This window comes from Nicotiana tabacum, chromosome 6 (genome assembly GCF_000715075.1).
Source record: "Nicotiana tabacum cultivar K326 chromosome 6, ASM71507v2, whole genome shotgun sequence".
NCBI classification, from domain to species: Eukaryota; Viridiplantae; Streptophyta; class Magnoliopsida; order Solanales; family Solanaceae; genus Nicotiana; species Nicotiana tabacum.
In genome coordinates, this window is record NC_134085.1 from 188,669,188 (window position 1) to 188,691,511 (window position 22,324).

Here is a 22,324-nt window from a genome sequence, read left to right on the forward strand (position 1 = left end):
GTCCTTTATTTCTATTTATCCCTCCTTTCCTTCCCCCACAAACGCACTCCCCAAATCGCCACAAAAAAACAAATATAAATGGAACAGTTAAAAACAAGGAAAATATAAATTTTATAGAAGATTTTTGTTGTGCATGAATGGTGTGTTATGGATGGGTCAATTCAGATAGGCGTAGAGCAGTAAGTAAACTAGTGAAAAGGTGGTTTAACATTGGTTAATTACATGTGCTTGTCTTTTACAATTAATTAAAGGTAAAGCATAGGCTCTAATTGAAGTGTTTCTTTCATGCTTTGATTCAAATAAATCTTACTATATGAAGTGCATCAATTGATTATTTCAGATCCACTTATTGTTCTGCTCCAAACACAACAAAACAATTAAAAGCTTATCTAATTAAAAGTTTTCACTAATCATCTTGTCCTTTTAGGGTTAAGATGGCAAGCATAATGTTGCATGAATTAACTAATAGTATAACTTCTGAATAATAGTTCAATACGTTTCCCTAACTTAGTGTACCTCATCTAATCATTTTTTTAATGTCCAAAATAATGAGCTTATAATCTGATTCCAAAGATTTGTCCATTAATAAAGATTGAGATTAATTAGCAAAAAGCTCAATGGGGTGAGCTCAAAACAAGATGAGAATGCCAAGTCAGCAATGGATAGTGGGACCATCAGTGAATACACCAAGATTAGGATGACAAATCAGCCACACACGTAGGACCAAAAGTGCAACAACTACCGCCATCAATCAAAAAAAAAGATAGTTCATATGCACAAGGTATTTCACGTTAACATAATGCCCAAAAATAGGGCGGACGGCCATCAATCAAATTTTGTATATTTGTATAGTTATAAACATTTATACTTCTATTTTTTTTTATATAGCAATTCGATAGTCAAAAGGTCATAATTCTAATAAACTATGATAGTATCAAAAAGTGTATATTTTTGCTACCTGACATTAAGTGATACTGGCTTAATGACCCACTAATTGATTATTTTATCTTTGAAAAGAATTCTTGATTTTTGGTGTCAATAGAAATTCGTGCTTTTCTTTCATTCTTTTCCAAGTTTATCTGTTAATTTTATAAAATAAAAAAAGTTCAGAAAAGAAAAGAGAAAATGATGGATGGGAAAGCAGCCACGTAAAATTCATAGAATAACTTGTTAGCTTCATCTTATCATAGTAATGGGCCTAGCCTTTGTCATCTGCATCTTTTGGTACATAGATTTCATGGGCCCACTTTCTCCTTAATCCATTACAACAGTGGCCATCAGCCCCTCTCTTTTATTTGAGCTTAGCTACTTATGATAAAGTGTGCGGGTCATGTTAAACAACAGCGAAGCTAAGATTTTAAATTTATGAATTTTTAATTTTATAGAAGCAATATAATAAGTTTTGAATATATTATTTTTATATATTAAACAAATTAGTTAAAATCTGTGGTATAAACTAAAATTATTGGATTTTGTCGAACCCTAACAAGCTTTGTCCTTGTGTTAAATGATGAAATTGCCTACAAGCTGTAAGCAGCAGTATTCATCTTTGCCATGTCCTCTTTGATGTTTATTTCAATATGAGTGGGCCTATTTTTGCCTTTCTAGATACATTGAGTAAAAAGTATACAATTGAGCTGCTAAATAAAATGACTTATAATAACTTAAACAAGATAATATCCTACTGCGAATGTCGTTTTCCATTATTTTCGTATTTTATGTAAAACACTCGAAAAAATTAGGGGTAAATTTTACAAATGGTCATATAATTTTTTTTTTCCGCCAAAGTCATGTAACTATATTTTCTTGCACAAAATCATAAAACTTTCGCTAACTCACACAAAAATCATAGTGGCAGGAAAAAATAACTTTCTGGTAGTATTTTCCTATTCTATATTTTATTATTTTTTATTTTCAATCTAACAAATAATAATCAAATTAAAATAGAAATGACCCAATCCGACCTCACCCAATCCAATACCGATATACATAAACTAAACTAATATTAAAAGAGAATTATTCCCTCAAAATATACGATACTTCTATTTTTATTTTTATTTCTAACATTTTCAGTCTCATTAATAAGTTCAAGAGCTGTGTGATTATCCATACCTTTTATTTATTTATTTATTATTATTTTTTTGGTCATGATCTCATGAAAAATACTCCAAAAAGGAAAAAAATAGTACTTAGAAAAGCAATGATTTGGAGTATTTAGCATACATTATTATATGTCTTCCTCTGGAGCATTTTGCATGAGTTTATTATAAAAAAGAAAAGAAATAGAAGGTATGGACATAATTCATAAAGTTCTTGAAATAATAATATTATCAGTTGGAATGGAAATCTTGAAAAGGAAAATAAAAGATACAAGTATTGTGTATTTCGAAGGAATGATTAACTTTTAATATTACTTTAATTTATGTATAATCAGTCGGGTTGGATCGGGTTGGGTCATTCCTATTTAATTGAGTTATTATTTGTTAAACTGAAACTAAAAATGAAAAAACTTGGAATAAGAAAATATTACCGAAAATTTATATTTTTCAATCACTATGATTTTTCTGTGAGTTATTGAAAGTTTTATGATTTTTGTGTGAGAAAAATATAGTTATATGACTTTGGTGAAAAGAAATTATAGTTATATAACCATTTGTGAATTACGAGTAATGTAATTCAAGTGATCCAATCATTAAAATGTGTTGATTACTCTTTAATAAGTATACGACTTGTCTAACCTATTGAAGTTTAGATGGCCAGAAGCATAAACAAACAAATTAAAAGTATTAAAGCAATGGGAAAACGAAATGGGCACTAGTGGACAATTATATATGGCACCAATTTATAAGGAATAAATCAGTAGTAAATTCATGACAAATAATTGGGTCCAAAAGAGAAAAACCCATTATCCCAAAAGAAGAAAATACAACAGATTCTATAAGGTGGGGAAGAAAAGGTGTGTACTACTTTTATTAAGCATAACTATATATTGTTCTTGTCTTTATATTGCAACCTGCGATTCCATTGGAAATAATATAGTATTATTTCAGAATCCAAGTCCAATGATGATGATGATGATGATGATGATGATGATGATGATAATAATAATAATAATAATAATAATAATAATAATAATAATAATAATAATAATAATAATAATAATAATAATAATTTACCCTAATGTCCTAAACATTTAATAAAGAAAAAATTGGATTAAAGTTATCTGTAATTTTCATTTTTGTAATGTCCGCACGACAAACTAACCATGAGGACCACAATACAGTAACTCAAACCAACATTATTTCATCTCAGCTTTTCAAACCTATAATAATCATTCTATTATTTATAGAGAGAGCACGACAGTCAAAAAATTAATTCGATTCATAATGTTGCGAGTTTGAATTTTTATAACCTCTTTCTTTACTCATTAAATATGTAAGCAAAAAAAATCTCCTTCTAAGTCCTAACCTATAACTAGTGGTGGCAAAATGGTTAAAAGAAAACAGTTATTCATCCATATTATCCATTAAAAAATAAGTTGATTTATTAACTTTTTTAGAAACGGGTCAAATATGGATAAGAACCATATTATTCACTTAGAAAATAGATAACCAATGAATTTAACTTTTACATTTGTAAAATTTTATTTGTATTAAATATAGATCGAGTCGGATAATTTATCTGTATTTTTGCATTACCCGTTTCCGATCCGTCCATGTCTTACCCGACCCACCCGTTTGACACCCCTACCTATAATTATAACAAAAGGAAATATTGTGATTTTACTTATTTCTTTTTTGTTTTAATCCCTAGAGAATTCAAGAAACTTAAGCTGCAGTTGATTATAATTAGAGTAATAATCATATTATTATTGTTATATTGCTTTCTCATTACTTTAGCAAGTAGGATTGACAGGACATATGATGGGATCAAGTGGTTTAATTTATTTTCAAACAAATTGGAGACAATGGGTGGTTGCTTTTAGCTGTAGTTATATATAATGGCCCCGCGGGTAGACAAAGGAAATAACAGAAGAAAGGAAACTTTAGTATAATGATTAAAAGTGAAAAAAGATGTTAAGTGTTTGATACAGCGAAAGTTATTTTCAGTATTTTTTATTAAAAGGAAGAAAAGAATTGTTTTTTTTAATGGTCGGAGTCAGATTTTTAACATTATATTACTTACTTCAATTAACACATTAGATATTTATCATAAGTTACTTTTTCATAAATCATGTTTAATGAAAAATGACTTTCTTATACCAAACACAGTACAGACTCCCATAGTTGGTTCATATCCATTTGCATAATTCATTAATGAAAGGAGTTACACTATCTATTATAGCAGGTATGCGCTCTGCTTTAAGGCTAAAAAGTCAAAAAGCCAAATACAATATAGTTAAGTGCTGAAGCAAAGCATCTGATTCATAGCTTACTTCAGTGAGAAAAAAGTAAATATAATAAATAGTGCCAATTTCAAATCAAGTTTATTACTATGATTCGTAATTGTCAGTGCATAACAACTTTCTTCTTTATCCAAGCTTGAAAACGACAATATGACTAAATCTCGAAATATTGTAAATGGACCTAGTAGCACTTTCTTTCTTTTCCTGTTTTGGTTAACGACCGATAGAACATTAAGCAAGTGAATTGTAATATCTTATTATATATATATTAATCCTTTTGTATATGTATATAGAATTCAGAGTAAAAATAATTGGCACTAAGATTATATAAAAACCACCGGCCAAAGAACAAAACAATTTGAACCACATCCCAACTCTATTCTTGAATATAATTTTCAGAGTTAACAATACATATGGATTATGTCTTATGAGCAGTATATGTGCCAAATGTCGATGTTATATTCAATAACTCAATACCTAATCACTTAACGTAATGTTCAATGAACCACTTTAATTTCTGAATCATAATCCATTATGTTTTTAAATAGCTCAAGTCTACTTCATTGGATTTTTAATTTTCCAAGCTTATCTAATTCCTAAATGAATTGTCTATTATATATTACTGATGATGATGATAATTGAGATTACTTAAAAGCTCAATTTGGTGAGCTAAGAACAAGATGAGAACGTCGATTAAGCAAAGGATAGTGGGCCTTTAGTGTATTGCACCAAGATGAGAATGACAAATCAGCCACACACACGTAGGACCAAAAGTACAACAATGACAGCCACCAATTACTTTTTGTATATTTTCACGTTTTGAATGGAGACAAGCGTTTTCACGTCTTACCATAGTAACGGATTTGTCTTATCTATTCGTTTTTTGGGTTAAAATAGCACGGTCTAGCCAGTTTTCGGATTGGTCATTTAAAAATAGTCAGTGTTTGCCAAGTCACTAAAAAATTACCACTATTTTGCTGCAATAGAGACCGGTCCAACATAATATACTGGAGTTCGGTGCACCTGTGTATGAACTTCCAGCATATTATGCTGGACTGATATACTTTGCTAGCTCCAGTATATTATGTTGAACCGATATATTATACTGAAACTCGAATATATTATGCTGGAGTATTTTTTCGGATTTTGAACAGTGTTTTCGTTCAGATTTATCTTTACATGAAAAGTGGCTAAATTTCGATTATTTTTGAAACTGTGGCTATTTTTGAATGATTACTTGTAAATTTAACTATTTTTAAATTTCTCCCGTTTTTTTGTGATGTCCCAACACTAGCATGGACTCGCTCAAAGTGCTTTCTCTGATTGATGAGTAAGAAATAAAATGGGAACAGTGTCGATTTTGACTCAGATCCTAACTACGTGTCATTAGGATTCTTTGTCAATTTGACAAATAAGCTAGACCACGTAGATCAGAATAATGTTCACTCAAATGTCTTAGTGTAGAGGCGAATTGATTTAGTTATACTCATAGTATTATGAGTTCAAATTTTAAAAATTGATTTAGTTATAAGTCAAGTTGGACGCTCATTTTAAGGACGAGCTATAGGTTGTTTTAATAACTATAAGGGGTCGTTTGGTAAGGTTTATAAGAATAGTACTGAATAAGATGTAAAAGTAAAAGGAGCGATAGCTTGTTGAGAAAATGACATTGTATAGTCGCTTTCAAAATAATAGCCAAATTTATATATATATTCTGTATATTATATACAAAAGTTATACAAATTTTATATACTCTTTCGGTTATCAAATATATAAAAGGCTAAAAGTGATAGCTTCAACTTATCGTGGATGAGCCAGGCCTTGGCATCTTTCATTAATTAGTTGATAGATATCTGTGGGCCCACATCTACCTTAATCCATTGCAGCAGTGGCCATTGGCCGGTCTCTTTTGAGCATAGCTCCGAGGAGAAATTTGTGGGTCCCGTTAAACGGTCAAGTTGGATACGAAAGTAGGGAAAAAATTTATTTTGTGTCTCATACAATTGTTACTAGTTGTATAAGATATTTTTTTTGTCTTACAGTTCTGTGGACTCAAATTTTTGTATACCCATAAGTATAAGATTGGGATCGTCTTTGCCATGTACTAATAGGGTCCCCTTTATTCAATAAAAATGGGCATATTTATTCCATTCAATAAAAATGGGAAATTTCTTCCCGACAAACAAATTTCTATTTGTTTGCTTTCTTTTTCCTAATTTGTAGTTACACAGTTGAGTTCATTTTGAGAAGCATCAAATTTTTAATTTTTACATTTTTATAGACTATATGAAATTATATTACCATCCCTACTCAAGTTTTACTTTAATTACTTTCGATATACAAAATTATTAATTATGTACATTTTTAGAATTTAAGGATAATTAATCAATTCCTACAATCTTTCCGACTCCCCCCCCCCCTCCACATTTCTCTCTCCACATCCCACCCCTCTCCCCACGTATCTTGCACAAGAGAGGAATAATTCCACCATTGATAGCCATTAAAAAGCTTTGAAGCTTTGGATTTGAATTTGGGTTTCAAAAAATATTATTTATTTGAATTGGATGATGTTGCAAAGAATTGGGAATTCTCTCAACGTCTCTCTCTATCTCTCAATCCCCAATTTCAGTAATGTAAAGCAAAGGGAAAGAGAGCAGCAATTCCACCATTGACAGCCATTAAAAAGCTTTGAAGCTTTGAATTCGAATTTGAATTTTCAAAAATCATTATTTGTTTGGAATAGGTGTTGTTGCAAACAATTGGGAATATGGTTTGGAGTTTATATCTCAATTTTGAGGGGTTTTGGTAAAGATTAGACTTGGTTTTGGCTGAATTTCAGATTAAAACTCGAAGAAGAAGACATGATATACATTATATTTACGAAATTATAGTAAAACTGTAGAAAAATTGTAGTTCTGTTGTTTATATATATTTCTTTTATTTGTATTTTGCCCTAGTTGGACTGGTTCGCCTAATCGAAGAGCCCTACCTTACTTGTTCACCGTAACTATTGTATGAAAGTTGAACAATATAGTATAAAAATTATATTTAAGTTGTATGATATTGTAGTTGTATATAACTGAGTAGAAATAATGTATGAAAATTATAGATAAGTTGTATAATATATAATTAGTTGTATGAAATTTGTTTTTACTATGTATAAATCAGATACCAAATATACAAAAGACATATTGTATAAATTTTGTATAAAATTTGTATTTAAATTGTATGTTATTGTAGTTGTATTTAACTGGGTAGAAATAATGTGTGAAAGTTGTAGATAAATTGTACAATATATAATTAGTTGTATGAAATTTATTTTTACTATGTATAAATCAGATACATCATATACAAAAGACATATTGTATAAATTTTAGTTGAGCTCTCCTTACTTCATATCGGGGGTGAGGCGGGGTTGGATTAGGGTTGATCTTAGATGACTTGCAGTTTATGTTGAACACATACTATTCTTGCAATTTATCTTAGCCCCGGCCCTTAGACTCTGGTTACTGTTATTGCATGTCATTCATCTTTTGGTTTTTATGCTTCTGTTACTATTACTGTTTCTACTGGAGTTACTAATGAATTCTCTTTTCTTATTTTTTATTTCCGTCTTTCTAAGCCGAGAGTCTATCGAAAACAGCCTCTCTGCCCTATCGGGACAGGGGTAAGGTCTGCGTACATATTACCCTTCCCAGACCCCACTATGTGAAATTTTACTGGGTAGTTGTTGTTGTTGTTGTTGTTGTTGTTGTTGTTGTTGTTGTTGTTGTTGTTATATTGTATAAATTTTGTGTAAAATTTGCATTTAAGATTATACTATACCCATGTCTTCATTAGGGAGGAAGAAGAGGTTGTTTTGTCTTCATTTACAACTTCTCTCATCTCAAGTTCCGATACAAGAGTCTCTTTTATTGAATCTTTCAAATCAATTCTTTTAATCTTAACCAATAACTACCTTTCCTAGTTAACTTTGTTTGTAAAATTTGAGAACCTGGTGAACATTTACTTTGGCACACTTTGATTTCCAGATTATTTCATGTTACTTTTTGTTGCCCTGCAACTCTACTCTCTGAGGCAATTTGTCATGGACATTGCAAAAGTATTTTTGTGGCTGATGGTTGTTTGTGTAATCTTATTCGCTTCTTATTGATCTGCTGGAAAATTCCAGATTAAACTCGGATGTGGAAATGTGTATTCTGCTCTTACACAATTATACTAATTTCTCTGAGTTACGAAAAAATGCAATTATTCTTTTGAGAGGAAGAGAGGTATATCTCTTTCAGTCAAAGTAGAAATTGTTAAAGAATTGCAAGAGCTGAATTTGCAAAGGAACATGATGTGGTAAACAATTGACGAGCACTGTCGATGATTGGAGAAAAATAAGGAAAGAGAAGAAGAGAAAAAAAGGTGTAATTAAATCTCTTGATTGAAGGCACAAATAATGAATTTGGGAACCTTTTAAGGTGGATTGTATATATTTTGTAAACAAAATTTGTTTATACCAAGTAATTAGCTAAACATGAACATTAAAGGTAATAAAGTTTCAAATAGTGTATAGAAATGAAAAAAAGTCTCAACCAAATTGGGATCAATGATATGAATTCTTATTCCTTTTATTTAGCTCAATTCAACATCATCATTACCAAAATAAAATAAAACTACAAGTAACTAACTAAATAAAAAAATATAAATAATAATAATAATAATAATGCGCACCAAAAATTACATTAAAATATACTGGAATAAATTAGAAGAAACTCATGCACAAAGAATTGGACGGTCCTAAAAGATTGAGCATGATGAGGGGTTTCCTATTGAATATACAAAAAATGCAAAAAAGAGTTCATGATGTCGTACCAGAAAAAATATATCAAATTATCCTAATAAAATTATAAAAATATGATAGATTTTGTAAGGTGGGGGAAAAGTAGAACACTTCTTTTTCGAGCATTGCTTTTGTTCTAGTCTTTATTTTGCACTCTCCAATTCCTCCAGAAACAATACTTTATTTTAGAATCCAAATCCACATACATAGCTTTGCCTTTACTTATAAAACAAGAAAGAAGTGTAGATAATTATTTGAATATCAAATTAAACAGAAGTTTTTTTAAAATCCTGGGCTGTGTTTGAAGGTGTCAGATTTGATTGAATCATATTTGATCTTATTTATTATTGATCTAAATTTAGTTCAATATTATTTGTGTCTCATATTTTAGCTAAAGAGGATGAGCTTCTCCATAGGACCATAGCTAGGATTTTATTCAATCAATGTTCTAATTATTTTAATAAAAAAGCTTACACGTCCATGGTTGTATCTTAGCATACAGTTCAAAGATGCAATATAATATATAAGTATAAATATATGCATGCATAAAGTAATCAAGTATCATTTACCTATTAAGGGAACATTTATTAGGAGGAAAAATATATTAAAGCCAGTGGTGGAGCCAGTTTTACGTCAAAATCTAAAGAAGTAACCCCAAGAAGAAAACAAGGGGAGTCAATATATAATACATATATGTAAAAATTATTTTTTTATCTAGCTAAATAGTGTAACTTTTCCGGTAAAGGAGTGTCAATTGATACCCTTTAGTATAATATGGCTCTGCCATTGATTAAAGACGTTTTAGTTTTTTTTTTAAAATAGAATCAAATTCTTTTTTTCAACTAAATATGATTTTGAAATGTAGAGTTGGGAGATAGTTGCTCTCTCTTATATATGTTGCAAGTTGTATAGAGTTACTTGTGAATTTTAATTATATTTAATGTGAAAGGCAAAGGTTCAAGTCACAATTTTGAAGATGATCTTATCCGCAGCCATGATTTTGTCGGGCATTCTCCGTCTATATAAATTTTGGGAAATAGACTAATGATTTTCTTTATTTTGCATGGACATATGCCAAATATTAACAGATTGAAAGGATAGAAATACTCTCTTATGACCAGTTATAATCTAAATAAATGAAATGATCCTAAAAAGATTTTTATTTATCGATTTCATGTATTAGATTTTGTTGGTCTCTTGCGAAAAAGAGTCATAAATTAAAAGAACATTTGTAATTGCGAATAGAGTCATTAATTAAGCTTCTTTCCCTCGGCTCACCCAAGATTGAGACCCAACAACAGAAATGTCGCACTTTTTCTTTTTCTTTTTTCCTCTTTTTACTAGGTGCACCCGTTGTACTTAAATCCTAGCTCCGTCTCCGGGGTGTGGGGTGTTTAGGTGGTAAACTTACTACTGCTAGTGATATACCGAAATTGTTGACTGAGAAATGAATGCAGCTTTCACTAAGAAAGTGACCCTCAAAATAATAAGATCACAAAGGAGGTTTTGATTTTTATTATCTGAAATCCTTAATGGATTGATGCGAAGTGTAATTATTGATCTAATGTATTGTGATGCTCTAATTTTTTTTTTATAGTAGCATCTAAAAGGTTAATGACATATTAACTACTTTCAAATCTGGTGTAGAATTATGATTATGATCCTAATTGACTTCGACCTATCACATTATCAACAACAAGTATTGCCGAATATTGACTGTTTAGGATAAGCAACTGACCATATTATATTTGACGCATCCTAAGATGCACAATGATGCCTAATAATATAAAAACAGAAGCTTCATATTAAAGCAAAGAAATATTTTGATTAATTAATCTCTTACCCTAGTTTCCATGGCAATATATTGCAAGATCTAACTACTCTAACTACTCATGAATCCAAGATTAAATCAAGACATATTCGATGCTTGAAAACTTATTGATTTGACTAATTTGGATTCGCGTCTCTTAGGACCCATTAAATTAGGAAGTGCTCCCTATCAAAAGATTCTCCATTCTTACGGCTCGAATATGGGGCCTCTAGTTAAAGGTAAAAGGATCTCATCCATCGCACTAAATCATGGTATAACTATGACATTGATCAGAAAAACTCGTGCTTTTTACCCACAATAACTCAAAATATAGCATAGAAATTCTAACTTGCACTCTCCTAATTACAATCGAGGATAAATTATATGGAATTAATTAACGTAAAGAGATCTTTACACAAATAATTGACCGAATTCAATGTTTTCTTTTTCCAGCAGGCAAAAACTAGCGGATGAAGGAGGAAATGGCTGGTTAAAATGGGACCAAAGACATGTTCTAGGCAAATATTGGGTCTATGGTAAAGGTTCGCCAGCTTATAAGGGGACCATAAAATTGAAAAAGATTGCTCAAACTCTTAATGTTTCCATTTTGTTTGAAACTTGTGGGTAGTGAAGTGCCAAATTAGCAAAAACCAAAAAGGGTGAAAGGTTGAGGTGTGGAACAATGGGCTTCAATCAGACTTATGAGATATTATCGGGGGAAAAAATAGTTATATTTATAACTGATAATTGAAAATAGTCATAGTTTCAAAAATAATCGAAATGTAGTCATTTTTCATGTAAAGATAAAATCTGAACAAAAAACATTCTTAAAAATTCAGAAATATTCCAGCATAATATGCTGGAGTTCGAACTTTTTATGTATGAGCTTCCAACATAATATGCTGGAATTTCATAGTGTGCTGGAAGTTTATATACAGGAACTCTATAATCCAGTATATTATGCTGGAGTTTTCCGTATTTCAACAAAACAATAACTATTTTTCAATAATTTAACAAATACAAACTATTTTTCAATTAACAGTCTGAAAACTAGCCAGTCCGCTCTATTTTTACCTATACGTCTGTTGAGACTCAAGAAAGCCAACCAATCTGCATTTTTGGACCATTGCTTCCACTTTTATTTCCCAACCATTGGATCTTTTTGTTTATTGTCCTACTGGAAACAGTTTAATATCCCACAATAAATCAATCGACTTCAATCTGAAGCAGGTTCGTATCGGCCATGTAAAGCCTCAACTCCACACAACATTGTCGATCCCAAGCTCGGATAACTGAATCTTAAAACTAAAAAGTTTAATTAATGTCCAAAAATAAAATACAAACTTAATCGTTGTCATTAGGGGCGGAGCTAGACCTTCGGATACGGGTTCGGCTGAACGCAATAACTTTTGTCCAGACCTTGTATTTATTTTAAAAAATTATTAATTAAGAACTCAGTAACTTAAAATAATTAGAATACTGAACTCATAAGTTCCAAATCTCGGTTCCGCCACTGCTTGTCACATATAAACTAAGATTGTATTTTTACCGGAAATTATTAAACTTGGAACTAAATCTTTGTTGAGAAACTCAGCGACACCTTAAAACTTGCTTGAATCGAAACAAAACGAATTTAATTATTGACAAACCTTAGAATGCATATTTAAAACATAACAAAAATGAGTTTCCAATTTTACTATTGATAGCAGCCATGTAAGACTTATGTCATCGTATTAAATTTAATTATTGACAAACCTTGACTGCTTTCTTCGATGATCCACTTGAAGAATCATCAATTATTCTAACTTAATATTGGAAATTATGGAATGGATAAAGCTTATCATCCTAGTCATAACTGAAAAGCCATCGGATTTTGCCTTGTTGGACTTCTCATCCATTTAGACTGCAAAATAAATTTGATTCAGTATTTTGAATATGGACGAAACCAATTTAGTTCCTATCTTTTTTCTTTCCTCTCCAGTAAAATTATATACACACATATAATACAACAATTATGTCCTTTTTTTCACCAAATAAGTTGCAGTTAGCTATACGAATTCTCACGATGCATGTTGCTCTATTTAAACCCATTTCAATCGAATATTATGTAAGATAATATATATTCGCGTATTGATATTAAAGTTATACGCTCCCCTTTGTGCTTAAAGAAAAATTTGAGGGCAGAAAAGGAAAATAAGTAGGTCGTTTGGACATGAAAATAGTAATTTTTTGAAGAAAAAAAAATAGTAATTGGAGTTAAGTTAAAAAATAGGGTATTATCATTTTTAACCCGCGCCAGAAACTATTTACATTTGGTAGCCGAAAAAGTATATAAAACTTATATATTTTTTTGTATATAACATACAGAATGTATATATATAGACAAAAAATATACAAATTTTATACATTTTTCGGCTATACAGTGTCTTTTTTTCCTTAAAAATATATTTAAAATTATGTTTGGACATGCATTTCATTAAAAAAATATTGCAGTTTTGTGAGTGGGGGGAAAAAATTCGAAAATTATAAAAAAGTGGTCAAAATCACTTTTTGGTTTGAAAACTCATTTTCGAATCTTTTAAAACTTACAAAATTTCATGGACAAACACGTTTTGAAAAAAAAAATCCGAAAAATAAAACTTCTATGGACAAACAGGTCCTAAATATCTGAATTCCAAACCAAAGAAAATGTAGTCCTCGCAAGTGTTATCCTAGTATTAAGGATTGGCTTGCCACATACACAAGGAAAGGTTTTAGAAATGTTATCCAAATCCAGGTTCCATAATCAAATGGGTCCATTTAATCCATATTTGCAGAAGTCGAATACTGGTCATATCATAAATTCTGTTGATGGGAAATGTGGGGTTCTTTTTGCCTTATTCTTCTAACTTCTATGTGGATATTAAATTGGACAAACATCTCTAAATTGCGTACAAAGGGATGCTTTTTGACAAATATTTCAACGTCCATCCCCATCCTCAAGTTTGCCATCTCCCTTTCATGCAATCCAATTTTTCCTTTCTCTTAAAAAGAAAAGAAAACATCATCTACTACTTTCTCCATTTCATTTTATGTGCCTCGGCACAAAATTTTAAAAATATATGATCTTAAATACATCATAATATTATTATAACTATAAGAGCATGCATGTTATCAAGAATAAAATATAAAATCTAGAGTACCTTTTGAATAAGATAAGTTGTGAAAAGATGCTCTAAAATGTAAAATTTAGAGCATGTTGTACCCAGATTTCCAGATTTTGGCGTTTGTCGCATTTATTCCTAAAATTTCCTTCTAACGACCCACTAACAAGAAAATGGATAACGCTAAGGACCCGTTTGGCAATAAAAATATTTTTACTTTTTTTTTCTTCAAAAAATTCACTTTTTTCAAAATCAGTGTTTGGCTATGAAAATTTCAAATCATCCGAAGATGAATTTCGGAATTTTTTGAAAATTTGAAAAACTCCAAAAAGCTATTTTTCAAAATTTTTACTTCATCACTCTTCAAAAATTCAAAAACAGCTCCAAATTGTATTCATGTCCAAACACAACTTTAATTTTCAAATACCATTTTCACTTGAAAAAGAATATCACTTTTTTTTTTCCAGAATTTCACAATTCTTATGTCCAAACGCCCACTAAGTCTTTTGTGCCAACTTGTTGGTTATTGCCGTTTGTTTACACTATTCTACTTATGTACTCATTTCCTTTTGTTTACACTCTCGTTCTTTTCTTGTCTCCAGAATAGTTGATTATCCACTATCCTATCTCTAACTTTTTTAACTTTTGAACTTAACTAATACAGAACCTATAAAAAGATCAATGTTCAATGGAATTCATCATTACCCCAATTCAAATTGTGGACTGAGTTCCAACCTTAGAATGTTCAGCTTTAAAATTCAGTTACACTTGTGCAATATGAAGATTTGAATAATGTACGAGAAAAAAATGCAGCAAAGATCCAGTGCATCAACTTGCACAGAAATAGTGCTCAATATCCCGTGATTGTGATCAAGAAAGCGTAGACAGTAAATTGAATTCAATTTGCTGGCATCAAAAGTTCCATTACATGCATTGCAACTTCATTTCATGATTAGCGAATGGAGAATAGAGATCAAAAGGAGGCATCAGGAAGCCATTGATTTTGCTAATGTCAAACTGCTGAAGGCAATTTTTAGGCAAAAACTTTACAAAACCTATATAAGTAGGTTTTTGGTATGCAAACCAAGTACTCCCTTTGTTGTCAAGCAAAGAACCTGAGCAGCCACAACTGTATTGCATCACCCTCTCATTTCTCCTGCAGTTCTCCCTGTCTGTCAGGAACATAACCCCAAAAAACAACAAATGGAAAATACAATTTATAAATCTTCCAGAAATGACAATAAAGGTGTTCATATCTCCTTCCACTTTTACTGCTTATCAAGAAAGGGAAGCTCAAGGAGTGATAAACGATTAATAAAAAAGGGGGCATGGAGAAATGCAGAGAGTTAAAAGAACTATTAAACCTCGAACTCCTCCAAAAATTCAATTGAATACTTTAACACGTATACATGAAAATGACCTGTACCAAAACATAGCTACTTACAAACGTGTTCATGAACAATTTACCCTCATGTTAAGAACAGCGAATGAGCAAATCAAACACATTCCTCGATCCATTCAGCTATGTATATATTTTCCAGAAGTATTAAGGAGGAAATCATAGCTCTGCTGTAGTATGAATATTTCTCCATTCAGAACAACACGGCCTCTTTCTTTCTATCTAAGATTTGAAATACGATAAGCTCACACACATCCAAGCTCTTGAGATATTTCAATGAGAAAGCAGTGAAGAGGTAATAACAGCCTTCTGAACAATGTTGTTTTTGAGATCTCATTTGTTTCAGCATGCACATGTCTGTCCTTTTTATATTGGATTGCACTACTTCATTTCTTCCACCAACATCACCTTGTTGTACCTATTACATGCAATAATTGCCAAACTTGAAAGTATTAAATTAAGAATAAACAAGATTACGCCCCACACTCACATATTAAAGGTAGGGGAAAAGCAATACTGAACAGAGTTCCGGGCACGGAGCACAGATGTTACCGAAAAGAGAAATGGCGGAGAACCAGTTCTCCTGCCCATACAACAGATTAATAATGTGTTCCAATATTTCCTATATAAGCTTTGATGTACTCTTATGTCTTTTCTTTATGGTATAGAAAATGGTAAGACAACAGCCTGCACTCACCAATGGCAAGAGAAAGTTCCACCATCTATCCAATTCCAAAAGTTTAGTTGTTGCAACAATCAGGAGATAGAAAGAGAGGATAACAGAGCAACCAGCAAAGCACATGAAAAGGCAGAATGTAGTGCTCCACATGAACAGATAAATAGTCTTTTGGATAAACTAGTCTTTCAATTCTGTTATGAACTTACTTCAAGGAAAAAGACATATCATATGCCCCTTGAAATTGAACCACATATAAGTTGAAAATATGAGTCGTTGGCAGAATCTAGTGCTCCACATGAGCAGATAAATACACTCTCTTTATCTCAATTTATGTAAAGGTGTTTGACTGGGCATAAAGTTTAAGAAATAAATAAAGACTTTTAAAGCTAGCAGTCTAAAAGAACTCCAGCGTAATCCCACAAGTGAGGTCTGGGAAAATAGCAGACCTTACCCTTACCTTGTGAAGGTAGAGAGGTTGTTTCAAACCATAGAAATTTGTATGGTTTGAAATCATCTCATCAAGGGTAAAAAAAAAAATCTAAAGCTGAATTGTTACTAAATATAGAAATGTGTTACTCTTTTTGTGACTGACTAAAAATGAAAGAGTGTCACATAAATTGGGACGGATGGAGTAGTTCTTTTGGATAAGTAGACACATAAATTAGTCTTTCAATTTTGTGATGAACTTCCTTCACGAAAAGAGACATATCATATGCCCCTTAAAATTGGGCCACATGTAAGTTAAATATATGAGTCATCTCATGCCCCATAACTTGTCACATCCTCAATGTCATAAAAAGAAAGTGGTGGTGGGGACCATCTTCCATCGGAACAAAGCTTAAAAGTTCGCGTATGCACAACTTAGGTAGACAGCTTTGTGTTCTGTGACGAACAAAATGTAAAAGTCAAAGGAGAATATTTGACAAATTTCTTCTTCATGTGAAGGGGAAAAAGATGACATGGACAAAATCGTGACTCACTTCTTGCATTTTTCAACAATTTGAAAATATTCAAGCCATTGGACTAATAGTCTATTTGGCCAAACTTCTAAAATCAACTTATTTTGAAAAGTATTTTTCTCAAAAGTGCTTTTCAAAAAAGTACTTTTAGTGAAAAACAGTTTGTGCTTGGCTAATTAATTTGAAAAATACTTTTGAGCAGCAAGTGTTTGGCCAAGCTTTTAAAAAGTGTTTCTAAGTGTATTTTTTTTAAAAGTGCTTTTGGTGAGAAGCTATTTTTTTTTTTTTGCTTCTCAAAAACTGCTTCTGCTTCTACTTTAAGACAGTTTTTTTCCTTCTAAAAGCTTGGCTAAACACCATAATTTTAGGGGGTGAAAAACGCTTTTGGCCAAAAGAAGCTTGGTCAAACATGCCATAAATTGCTTAGATCACTCAAAGCCTCCTTGTTTTAGGTGTAGAATCTGCCACTTTCAGCAACTCTGGAATATCTCAGAATTAAGAATCATGACCCTGGTATGTAATATCATCAAGGGCGTAAGTAAACCACAAACTAGATTCAAGCAAAACTGGGGTCTGCTTGGTTTTCTCTCCCGCAAGCTTGTAGCAGCTTGACTTTGAGCCAGCTCGATAGTAGAACAAGCTAAGTGACCTAAAAGCTACCCGGCTCATCAGACTCGTGAGCCTTTTTTGCCTTTTAATAGTTCATCCTCACATGTCATACAAACTTATGTACATATTTCAAATAGCCGCAAAGTACAGCAGGAACCAACCTCACAGTAGAAACCAACATTTACCCTCTCTTGAGTAGGCTACTTCTTCCCTCTCCTCGTCTAGCATGGGATCTTCTTTCAATTACCCCATTTTCTTCTCCTTCTAACACTTATCTTCCTTTTTCATCGGTTGAGTACCAAATTTCGGTAAATCACCCATTGTCCTCCAATGTCCCTCTTGCTCTAATTGGTCTCCTTTCCTGGCAGACCTCTAATTAAGCATTTAGGCCAAGCTAGAGATGGAAAAATTTGCCTTCCTCCGGCAGGCGACGCCTTCACTCTCCTTCTCCAGCTTGGAATCTTCTCTCAATAACCTCATTTTCTTCTTTCTTAATCTCATCTTCCTTTTTCATAAGTGGAGAACAAAATTTTGGTACCTCAGCAATTGTCCTCAGTGTCCCCCACTCTCCCTCTTGCTCTCATTGGTATCGGGTCGGAAACATGAGGAATCAAGGGTAGTTAATGGTGTATCCGCTAAAGTGCCAAAGCATCTGCCGATGACTAGTTCAGTATGCTTACTCAAGAGGAGTCAACATTTAAGTAAGAAAATCATTCAATTAGGCTTATGGGTCAAAGAGTTGGTAAAAGATCTAAAGTGAAGGCTATTAAATTTAAGAAGAGAAAGTACCTGCTAAAGTATTTAAAGTTTTATAGGATGCTAAGGACGAATGTAAGGCAGACAAGTGTTATTTTCTGTATAGAAGAGCATTAACAGAAAGATTGCATGAAACGATTATGGATCTGCTGATTGATTTGCCTCTTCATGGAGCAAAGCATACATGGTCAAGGGAGGAAAACACTACACACATCTAGGATTGACAGATTCCTTATTTCTATAGGTGGGATGAAAGCTTTAAAGCAATTAAGCAGCTGGCGTTGCCTAGACCTATTTCTGATCATAAACCATTATTGTTGGAATGTGGAGAATGGGTTGCAACTCACTCCTACTTCAAGTTTGAGAAAATGTGGTTGCAACAAGAAGGGTTCATTGATATGGTCAAAGGATGGTGGCAGAATTACACTATAGGTGGCAGCGCTGATTTTATTCCCATTCAGAAGTTGAGAAACTTGAAAAAAGACATCTCCAACTGGAATAAGGAAGTTAATGGCAAGCTGGAACTTGGAAGTAAGAATAAGCAGAGCTCTACAGGAACTTGCAGCATTAGAACAGGCTACAGAAGGCATAATTCCAATGCAGGCAGAAAAGTAGAAGATTTTGAGTTTGCAAGTGGAGCTGGAGGAACTGGCCAAAGCTGAAAAATCATCATGGAGACAAAAGTCAAGATGTCAATGGTTGAAATAGGGGGACAGGAACACCAAGTATTTCCATTCCATAGCCAATTCACACAAAAGATTCAACAATATTGACAAGCTCAAGTGAATGATGAAATAACAGAAGACAAAGCACAGATTAAAGAGATCATGAACTACTACCATAATCTGTATACAGAAAATGAAGTGTGGAGAACTACTGCCAATTTTGATGAAGTAGCTAGACTTGCAGAAGAGGATAGGGAGATGTTAGAGAAAGCCTTTGATTCGGGAATCTCTTTCTATGTTAGCTAGCGGGGGCGAGCTTTCCTATGGTAGTCCTGCGGCCTCTGAACGGCCGTCCCATCTCATCTTGATTTGGCTATACTTGTATGTAGCCAGCCATGTTAGCGTTCACCTTCTCTCCTCTGTTACAACATAGGTCGTTCCAATCCCTGATGAAAATATTCCACTTATTAGTTTAATAGTTTACTCGAGAGTTACTCAATGAATCAGTTGATTGGAATTGCGGGATTGATAGATATTACAGAAGATGAATCAATTTCTTGTTTAGCTTTCTTCGGGATTTGGCCCTAACTGTTCGGCGGATTCTCAACTCTTCTCACAATGAAGAAGAAGTGCATGAAACCATTAATTCTTGTTCCTCATTAATTCTTTTTTAGCTTTCTTCAGGATTTGGCCCTAACTGTTTGGCGAATTCTCAACTCTTCTCACAACGACGAAGAAGTGCAAACCATTAATTCTTGTTCCTCATATAAGGCTCCAGGTCCAGATGGTTTCACTATGGCTTTCTTTCAAAAAATATGGGAGTTTATCAAGCCAAAAGTGATGGGGGCACTCAATCACTCTCATCAGCAATGCTATATGGTGAGATCATGTAGTGCCTCTTTTATTGCCTTGATTCCCAAAAAGAAAGGGGCTATTGAACTTAGAGACTACAGAACCAATAAGTCTGATTGGCAGTGTCTATAAGGTTGTGGTCAAGCTACTAGCAGAAAGATTGCAGAAGTTATTGGCAAATTAGTCTCCAGTCATCAAAATGCTTTCATTAAGCACAACAGATGACTGATGCTTCACTTATAGCCAATGAGGCTCTAGATTGGAGGCTTAAATCTGGGAGTCTGGCATTATATGCAAACTTGATATTGAAAAAGCTTTTAACAAGCTGAATTGGTCATATCTAATTTATATTCTAAGGAAAATGGGATTTGGAGACAAATGGATGAGGTGGATTAGATTCAGCATCACAACAGTCAAATATTCAGTGTTGGTCACCAGAGAACTTGTTGGCTTCTTCTCACCTTAGAAACGGATTAGGCAGGGAGACCCACTCTCCCCATTTCTGTTTATACTTGCCATGGAAGGTTTAAGCAAAATGCTTGAAAATGTTAGAGAACTATAATGGATTCTGTCTCTGTTTTTCAGCTGTTGTATGCTGATGATACTCTAATGTTTTGTGAGGCTGAAAAGTCACGACTTATGTACCTAAACCTGGCTTTCCTCCTATTTGAAGCACTTTCTGGGCTACATGTCAATGTGCTGAAAAGTATCATTTATCCTGTCAACCATGTATCTAACATTGAGGAACTAGCAGGTAGCATGGGTTGCAGTATTGGGTCCTTGCCCACCACATACTTGGGCCTTCCATTGGGTGCCAAATTCAAAAGTTGGGAGATATGGAATGGGATTATTGAAAGTTTGAAAAAGGGTTAGCAACATGGCAATTGCAATACCTTTCCATGGGAGGAAGACTAACTCTTATCAATAGTGTACTTGACAACATTCCAACTTATTACATGTCACTGTTTCCTATCCCTAAAAAGGTGTTAAAGCAATTAGATAAAATCAGGAGGGACTTTCTATGGGAAGGGAATAGCAACACTCACAGGTTTCATCTTATTAAGTGGGATAAAGTCACACAACCAAAGCACCGGGGAGGATTGGGTATCAGAGATCTAGAGGTCCACAACAAGTGTTTACTAATGAAATGGCTTTGGAGATATGACACAGGGGAATCAAGTCTCTGGAAGGAGGTGATTATTGCAAAGCATGGGAAAAGAGACAACTGGAGCACCAAAATCTCTAATGCACCTTATGCAGTGGGCCCTTGGAAGTACATCAGGAAATTGGGGAATGAATTTTTCCAAGAATCCTACTTCAAAGGCAATGGAGCACATATTAGATTCTAGAAAGACAAATGGCTCAACAATATTACACTTATGGATGAATACCCTAATCTGTTCCAGATTGCATTGGATAAAGACTCCTTCATAGCTCAAAACAGAAAGTGGCAATAATTAGAATGTTCATCTCAGAAAAGTAGTGCAAGATTGGGAAGTGGACAACTTCATAGAGTTACTTGCCAGAGTGGAAAGGTTCAACATGAATGCAAGTATACGACATCATTTGTTGGGGGAGTAAGGGCACTTTCTCAATGAAAGAATGTTACATGCAGTTATGTTCTCAAAACCAAATTATCGATGCATAGCCATGGAAATTAATATGGAAAATTAAGCTGCCTATTAAAGTAATTTACTTTGACCGGAAAGCTGGATTGCTCTCCATGAAGCTTGCTTGACACAAGACAATCTCAACAGGAGAGGCTTTTAGCTAGTCAATAGATGTTATATGTGCAGGGAAAATATGAAAACAGTTAGCCATCTGTTTTTGCATTACCTGGTGGCCGCTGAACTTTGGAACATGTTTTACTGTATTTTTGGCCTCAAATGGGTTATGCCGCAAACCATAAAACAAGCACACCTGAGCTAGAGTCTATGGAGAGTTGATAAGACCATTAAGAAGATCTGGTTGATGAACCCAGCAGTTATTTTTTGGTGTTTGTGGAATGAGAGGAATAGTAGATGCTTTGATGGGATCTCAACTCCAAATCACTCTCTCAAAGCTAGATGCCTCCTCAATCTTTTTTGTTGGACTAGGATAGCTACTGTAATTAGTTCCGATCATCTTTTGGACTTTGTTAGCTCCCTTGTCTTAGATTGACATTCTGTAAAGGGACTAGTTTTCTTTTAATTATGCACCTCAACTTTTGTAACTATGCA

The 22,324-nt window shown here is 33.0% G+C and overlaps 1 protein-coding gene across 4 annotated transcripts in view; it reads right to left on the minus strand.

Moving 5' to 3' along the window:
- Nucleotides 1-15,527: 15,527 nt before the first annotated feature.
- Nucleotides 15,528-22,324, minus strand: part of LOC107795778 (uncharacterized) — a 28,385-nt gene continuing 21,588 nt past the window's right edge. For all 4 annotated transcript variants that reach the window (XR_012711071.1, XR_001650239.2, XR_012711070.1 and 1 more), the window contains one exon: nucleotides 15,528-16,003. Coding sequence is in view for 1 of the 4 variants with exons in the window: in XM_016618465.2 (XP_016473951.1) it covers nucleotides 15,990-16,003 (14 nt within the window). In the remaining 3 variants the exon portion in view is untranslated. The remainder of the gene's footprint in view (nucleotides 16,004-22,324) is intronic.